Below are 8,326 nucleotides of genomic sequence, written 5' to 3'. Positions count from 1 at the left end.
TAGGCAGCAGCTGGGTCTGGGACAGCCCCCCCTCCCCCCAGGGGAGGGGAGGAACGGAAATACACAGGTGCACCCACCCACCGCCTTGGAAGGTCAGGTTGGCCCCTGCAGGGAGGGAGCCGGGCATGGGGGGGCACCTGCGACCCTCCTGCGTTCTCCTCCTGCTTCCCGGGGATGCTGAGCCCCGCGGGGAACGCGAAATAGGGCAAGTGCCACTTTAAATGACTCAGGAAGTGAAAGGAAGCCTTCTGCCGGGGAAGGGAAAGTGGAACCGGGGCGGCGGGGGGCTGGCGGCGCCGCAATCCAGCTGCGGGGAGCTGGAGGCCGTGCGGGGCGCGGGGCGCCGGGGCCACCGGGTCGCGGGCGCCCCGCGCGGGCTGGCTGGCTGGCCAAGAGCCGACGACAGCGACTCCCCGGGGCGGGACTCGGACGGGGAGTTGGAGATCCCGGGGAGGCCGTGCGCAGGGCGGGCGGCGAGCGCGGAGACCTGGAGCCCCGCGCCGCGCACCCACATGGCCTCCCGCGTGCGCGCGGCCTTCGAGGAGCTGCCCCCCGACAGCACGTGCGGCCAGCGTGAGCCCCACGAGGCCCGGGGCCGCGGGAGTGTGCAGGGAACGCGGCTTCTGCTGCTGCAGCCGCCGCGCCGAGGCGCACAGGCACCAGTTCTCCGGGCAACACCTGGCCGCGAACATCCATGGAGCGCGCCCTGCCGGGACCTCCAGCGCCCACGGGGAAGGAGGAAGTTGAAGCCAAAGAGGAGAATGAGAGGGTTATAGAGAGTGAACTGGGGCACGAGAGCGAGTCGGAGCAAGACAGGGAGTCAGAGGAGAGCTAGACGGAGGAAGAGAGAGATGGAGGAAGACATGGAGACGTGCAGGATGACCAGGAGAGCCAGGCGGAGCAATACAACCAGGAAGGAGAATCTGAGGCTGAGGTAGAAACTGAGGCAAAAAGCGAATTTGACCCAGAAATAGAAATGGAAGCAGAGAGAGTGGCCAAGAGAAAGTGTCCGGACCATGGGCTCCAGTTGAGCACCTATTGTCAGGAAGATAAACATGTCATCTGTGTCCTGTGCCCAGTCGTTGGGGCTCACCAGGACCACCTGCTCTCCACCCTAGACGATGCCTTCCAAGGACTAAGAGTAAGTATTGGCCATTCGGAGCTTAGGCTTAGAGATCAGGCACCTGGGTTCAGCCAGGTGCTGTAGTTGAGTTCAATTTCATCATGTCCCTAAAATGCTAGTCTATTCAACTTATTAGGAACAATGCTTATTCACCTTTTTGGGGAGCATCAGATGACGTTCTCGACTCTGACCCGAGAAAATTATGTATACACACAACATCACACAACTTCTGGAAAATTGCAAGCCTCTGGTCTGTGAATCCAGGCAAAGCATTCCTTGAGAATCCCACAGGTGAGGTGGTACCTTGACTTGAGGCTCTTGTAAGGCCATCGCTGCCTTCTTGAAAAATGGGAAACCTTGGCATTAGCCAGGTGAATCCAAGCAGGTATTCCTCTAATGAAAAGTCTCTTCTCAGGTAATAACTTCATGGGTGCCCTGAGTTCCTTTTAGAGTCTTCGTGTTTGATACTAGGTTGGAGGGGAGGGTGGGGGTTCTGATGTCTTGCATCTTTTGCAAGAGGGCAGGGCCTTTATCTGTCTGGAACCTGGACTATCTAGACTCCTAACCTTTTGTTTAGCAAATAGTAGACACTATGTATATATTTGCTGATTGAATGACTTTGGAAATGATTTGCCTTTTATTTATGCTTGTGTGTTTTATCTGTGAGAGAAACTGCTGGAGCTAACCAGGAAGGGAAGTTTGAGGGGAGTGATCAGTTCATTGAGAATGTTGTCATTTTTATGATGGCTTTTGCTTCCCTAAGCAATCTTGGAATTACTGATGCTGCGATAACAAATACTTGGATAATGAAAATCTCCTATATTAAGGTTTTCTTTTTTTTAATCCCTATTTTTATTTTATCCCTCTGTGAAGACATGCCTAATCTAACAAATGATTATAAAGCAAATTATAAAACATATAATTGTAAAGTTCACTCAGAGTAAAAACTTGAATATTACTGGTAATGTTGAAGCTCCCCCCCCCCCTTTCTCCAACCTGCTCTGCCTTTTACCAATTATAACCATCTCCTTTCCCCATAAGTTACATTATCTTGACTTTTGTGGTCATAATTTCCTCTCTTTATAATTTCACCACATACATATGCTTTCCAAAACTTATTTGAACTTGAGACAGTTGGTATTATCTCTAATTCTCTTAGGTTTTACTTCATTTTCACAAGGTTGTATTTACGAGATTCATGTAGTGGCTGACTGGTTTCATTGCTGTTATAGAATCCCATTTTATGAATAAACCATGCATTATTCTATCACTGATGAACATTTAATTTTCAGGTTCTGGAGTTTCTGGCTATTATAAGATATGTCACTAGAAGCAGTCTTGTCCTTGTTTGCTGGTGCACATCTGCATATATTTAAACATAATGCATGCATATAAATGGAGTACAATTACTAAGTTATTGACTACATATTTTCAGTAAAAACATATATTGCCAGTTATTTTCCAAAAGCGCTTGTACCAATTTCCATTGCTTTGTGTAGTGTTTAAGAGTTCTGTTGTTCTGTATTTTCACCAACACTGGTTATTACAGACTTTTTAGTTTTTTCAACCTTGTGACTATGTAATGATATCTTCTTATGCTTTTAATTTGCATTTTTCTGCTTATTAATGACTTTGAGTATCTTTTGAATTTACTCTTTGTGAAGTGCCCATACAGTTTTTCGTGTTGGTCTGTCTTTTTCTCATTCATATATAGGAGTTTTTAATATATTTATTTGGGACTTCTTTGTTACTTAGGTGGGTTGCAAATATCTTCTATTCTGTTTTTTCTTTTTATTTTATTTTTAAAAATGTGCCTTGAATAGAAGTTCTTGGAATTTATCAGTTCTCTCCCTTACGGTTGGTGATATTTGTGTCTTGTTCCACTTAATACTGATTTTTTTGGTGTAGTGAAGGAAAAGGCTCAATTTCACTTTTCTCCATGCCAGCTCTAAGAGCACTTATTGAAAAGTCTGCCCGTTCTGCACTTATCTGCTATGCCACCTGTCATATATCAACTGGCTAATTGTGTGAGTGCATTTCTTGACTTTTCTATTGATCTATTAGCATATCCTCAGGTGAACCATATATTTCTCAGTTACCATAGCTTTACAGCATGTCTTAACACCTGGCAGAGCAATTCTTTCCACTCTGTTCTTCTAAAACACTGTCTCAGACACTGTGTGTGGTCTTTAAATTTCTTAAAATAATACTATAAAAATCTTTAAAAAGCTCACAGGACTGTTTGGTATTAAATTTCTAAACAAACAGTTGGTGAATTAATAGCATTATAACTTGAAGCTTTCTGGTCTTTTTTATTGCCTCACAATACATTTTTATAATTTTTTTTATTATTTATTTATTTATTTATTTATTTTATAGAGGCATGTTTTATTTATTTATTTATTTGTTTGTTTGTTTTGTTTATACATGCACTGGGTACAATCAAAAGCGCGGGAGGGTGAGAGAATTCACCAGAGCCAGAGCAGGGAGCAGAGCAGGCAGAAGGACCGAAGTACACTGCTGAGGGGAGCAACGGGCGGCAGGAGAGGTCTGCGTGCCATGTGGGACCCTCCTCTGGTGGCCGGGGAGCAGCCGGGTATTGAACCAGTGCTGCAGAGGCTGCGGGCAGCTTCGCAACCCAGCGCTCAACCGCTGCGCCACTGGGGAGGCCCCATTTTTATAATTTTTACCTGCAAGAACTGGAACAGCATAGTGAAATTTATTTCTAGATATTTGCAATTTTATGGTATTGTAAAATATGTTTTTAATTTTTGTATTCTCATTTTACATAGGAATATGATTATCTTTTCACATTGATTTTTTTTTATTAAGATAGCTACTAAATTCTCGTACATATCCTAATAATTTTTCTCTAGGATCATTCCACATACATGATCATATTATATTGGAAAAGGGACAGTTTTTGTTTCTTCTTCAGCCTTATACCTGTATTTTTCTTTTTTCCTTACCTTACTGCTTTGGATAGGACCTCCAGTTACCATTGACTGAAAATAATAGTAGTTATTTTGTCCTTGTTACTAATTGAGGGGTCATTTAAAATATTTCACAAATAAGTGTGAAAGTAGGGGTTTTTTTTAGATGTTTCATCAGATGAAGAAAGTTCCCTTCTAACCCTTGTATGTTAAAATTTTTAGTACTGAATGGGTACTGAATTTTATCAGATATTTTCCCTGGACCTGTTGAAATTTTCCCGTGTTTTTATTCTTTTACTATATTAATATGATAAATTGTATCAGTTGATTTACTTTTTAAGTGAAATTTAAAAATAATATCTCAAATGCCTCTCTTTCGCCTCTGCCCCAACAGAGATTGGTAACCACTTTTATTATTAGATTTTTGCTTATACTTCACGTGTTTTCTTCTGAAAACACAGACGTGTGCAGATATATTACCTTATTTACATCCTTTCATGTCTTCACTACATTTTACAAATAAAGCAGTCTTGTTTCTCGGGTGAACCCAACTTGATCATGATGAAATATTCTTATGTTTTTAAATTTGATTGATTACTAATTCACATAGAATTTGTTGGTGTCACTTGCCCTTATATTTTTACATTTTAAGGGTTAATTGTGTACGGTATTTTAAATTGTGGATTCAGTTTCTTTAATAGTTATAGGTGTGTTTAGGTTGTCTATTTTTTATAAGTCAATTTTATTGTTACACTTTTCTAGAAGTTTGTTCATTTTGTTCAAATTTTCAGATATACTAGTATATATTTGAGTATATATTTGTGAATCATATCCTCTTACTCATACTATAGGTATCTTCCATATTCCTTTAAGAACAGTAAGCATCTGTCTCTGATAATTTCAGTTTGTAAGATTTTGTAGGTATCTTTCTGTATCATATCCTATAATGGTTCATGACCCTGCCTCTTTAATCAGCCCCTTAGAAGCACCTCTGGTATGGAGGGAGAAGGTCTAAGCTCTGTTACAATGTACCCACTTATATATTTTATTTCTTGTTCTTGTCTGAAAAGATCTAGGGTGCCCTCTAATAAAACTATTAAGCACTGGCTACATAGTGTTCAATTAGTGTCTTATTTGTATATAAGAAGAAAAAAGGGTAAGCCTAAGGTAAAGGGAATGATTGTGTGTCAGTTGGAGTTGCACTTAAACAGTTCTGGGGACTGTTTATGTGAAATCTACGGCTGTAAGATTCCCCATCTCAGTCTACCCTTCAAAATATGCCTTCTTCACCTGTAATAAGTCATGGAAGTAGGTATAATAGTGAGTAAGACAGATAGGAGCCTCGCTTTCATGGAATTTACCCTCTAGCAGGGGAGAGACAGAGAGAATACATTTGGGTGGCGGTATATAATATGAAAACAGTCAGTCATGGTAGTAAAAGAGTGAGTGGTGTGGCAGCATCAGATTACTTTTTTTTAAAGATTTATTTATTTATACAAGCACTGGGGTACAGGTCAGAGGCACGGGAGGGTGAGAGGATTCACCAGAGACAGAGCGGGAAACAGAACAGGCAGACTGAGGAAATACATTGCCGAGGGGAGCAGCAGGCACGACAGGAGAGGTCTGCTGCGCCATGTGGGAATCTCCCTGGCCGGCCAGGAATCGAAGCCGCACTGCAGAGGCTACAGATAGCTTCACAGCGCTGCGCTCAACCCGCTGCACCACCAGGGAGGCCCCAGATTACTTTTTGATAAGATAATTGTGAAAAACATTCATGAGCATAAGACATTTGCACAGAGACTTGAGTTATGAGATCCTGAAAAAACCTAGAAAAACATTCCTGCTGTGCCATTCCGTGCAGCTTGCACCAAGTCTGGGGAGTTTCTTCACAGCATAGAGGACATTGGTTTGGCTCATAGAATTCTTATTCATAAAGAGCTTCGTTGACTGTCGAGGGGAGAGTGATAACATGGTTGTAGCACTTAAAATGTGCTATTACCAAAGTGAAAATACTGCTCTGTGGAGGGAACCTGAACTTAATGGGATCCCTTTCATAACACTTTCAATTTTTCAAGGAATTCAGCTTTCATGGTAGTGGAGCGTCATTAAAGAGAGACCATGGACTTCTGTAGGTTAAGTGAAGGGGGATGCCCTCTAATGATGTCCTATTAAGGGCATGGTCTTCTTAATTTGAATTGTACTTTTTAATGTAAGAATTAAGAAAATGTCAGGGAAAAAGACAGAAGGAATGGTGAATGCAAAGGCTGTAAAGTGGAGGTGATCGTGGGATGCTGGAAGTACAGCAAAGAGGTCTTTGTGGATTGAAGTGGAGTGAAAGGAGTAGGAGGTGCGGTCAACAAAGTAAACTGTTTCTCACATTGGTGCCACGATTTTTAACGAGCGGTGGAGGCAGGCCCTTCAAATCAAATACTCTGGAGATGGCCATGTGTTTTGTCCTTCTGTGGGAATCTGTCTTGTGGTCATCACATGATTAGACTGGAGTTAGGAATATCTCAGATTTAGGGGTACATATTATCAACATGACTTATCACTGTTGATATTTCAGACACGGGATCTGGGGCCAAAAGACAGAAAGTTCTCTGGCACCTCCCATCTCTGACCCTCTTTTCTGTGGTCGCCTATGAGCTTGGGTAATGTGGTGTTTCATGCCCCAGCCTGGAAAATGTCTCCCTGCCCTTCCTTCACTTCCTGGTCAACTTTTGAGTATAGCCCAATTCTTGAAAAATAACCAGTAATATTAATGAGTAGCCTTTGCAAAATACCTGCCATGTGCCAGGCACTGTTCTAAGTGCTATATGCATGTTAACTCACTTGGTGCTCAGAACCTTGAGTCACATTTTATTATTATCATCTTTATTTTACAGAGGCAGCACAGACCAATCAAATAACTTGCCCAGGGTCAGACAGTTGGATATGGCAGAGCCGAGGCAGGCATCTTAACAGCTGGCTTTGGGAGAAAGGGTTCACATTTTCCCTGCTTTCTCTCTCAAGAGCCCAGCACCCTGTTCTTCTTTTTGACCTTTCAGTTAATACAGAGTGGGCCAGTAGGTTTTTTATACTGTTGGGTGCTTTTCAGGATAAAGTTGCTGCTGCAATAAGCTTATTATCCTTAAGCACCTCTGGGAATAAAGGACTTTGTGCCCGTGGCACCAGCTCTTCTTGACTGTAGCCCAAAACATGGATGCTTCCCTGCCTGCTCATTGGAATACCTATCTTTTCACCTGCATGTGGCCTAAGACTGAGAGGCCAAAGGTTGATATGTGTCATGTCTCAATGTTTTCTGCTTGAAGTCACACTTCAGTCCAGGATGGCCAAGTCAGTTTCATGTTTCCATTCCTATCAGTTGTTTTATTAGCCAAAGCCAGGGGCTAAACTTGTTGGGTGGCAGGAAGAGGCATGGTTGCCCATGGACCTCTGAACGAGGGGACCAGTACAGAGAAAGGATGGGTGGAATAAAAACTACCCTGATATGTGGGGTAGAGATAAGAATGTGGTGAAAAATACAGAATTCTGGATCAGGAAAATGTGAATCCTGTGTGTGAGTTTTGTTTTATTTTATTTTGGGGTGTGTGTGTGTTACTATAGTTAAGGATCAAGTCAACATGGCACGGTGGGGAAAAATCAATATTGATGCCCTTTTCAGATGTCAAAAAATAATCAATATTGAAAAAAAATAAAGCCAACCAAACAAATTCTTGCAAATATACTATAGGCTCAACCCATAACTTATGGCAAATAACCACATGGGCAGTGGCTGGTGTATATTATAATGTGTTAGGTTATTCTTGTTGAACTTTAATTGTATATTAAACTCACTTCAGATGTGTTTCGTTAGTTTTCAATCACATAACAGACAATCTGCTTTTAATTTCAGTAGATTAGAGAAAACATCATTACAACGTGTCCAAACTAGAGTATACAGTTTACTTCAGTGTCAGAGATTGGTATTTTTTAAAGCCAATTTTACTTATCTGAATAATTTTTGAGCTTTTTTGGTGAGCTCTGTGACAGATATTGAGAAGAATAAAGAACGGTTCCTGACTTCAATAAGCTGATAGTCTAATAGGAAAGACAGTATATTTTCACATCTTATTTGTATGTAGGTATTTGAGGAGAAGTACAATTAATTTCAACTAAGGGCATAGAACAAGGAAATAGTTCTCAGATCAAAATGGTATTCAAGGTGGGCCTTCAAAGATAGGTTTTCACTAGGTAGATAGGGTAAATTAGGTATCCTGTCTCGGCAGCA

At 41.8% G+C, this 8,326-nt stretch overlaps 1 protein-coding gene across 1 annotated transcript in view; it reads left to right on the top strand.

Moving 5' to 3' along the window:
* Positions 1-290: 290 nt before the first annotated feature.
* The window catches only part of TRIM44 (tripartite motif containing 44), a gene marked incomplete at its 3' end in the record, with an annotated part of 103,931 nt that continues 95,895 nt past the window's right edge, over positions 291-8,326 (top strand). Inside the window, 4 exon segments of the mRNA XM_084236410.1 lie at positions 291-586; positions 588-725; positions 727-832; positions 836-1,141. Of these exon segments, the coding sequence (XP_084092536.1) occupies positions 513-586; positions 588-725; positions 727-832; positions 836-1,141 (624 nt within the window). The 5' untranslated portion in view covers positions 291-512.

The sequence above is a fragment of the Talpa europaea genome (assembly GCF_964194135.1).
Source record: "Talpa europaea genome assembly, chromosome: 1".
NCBI classification, from domain to species: domain Eukaryota; kingdom Metazoa; phylum Chordata; class Mammalia; order Eulipotyphla; family Talpidae; genus Talpa; species Talpa europaea.
The sequence above is the reverse complement of the archived record's forward strand: the minus strand, read 5'-3'. Positions and strand labels throughout refer to the sequence as shown.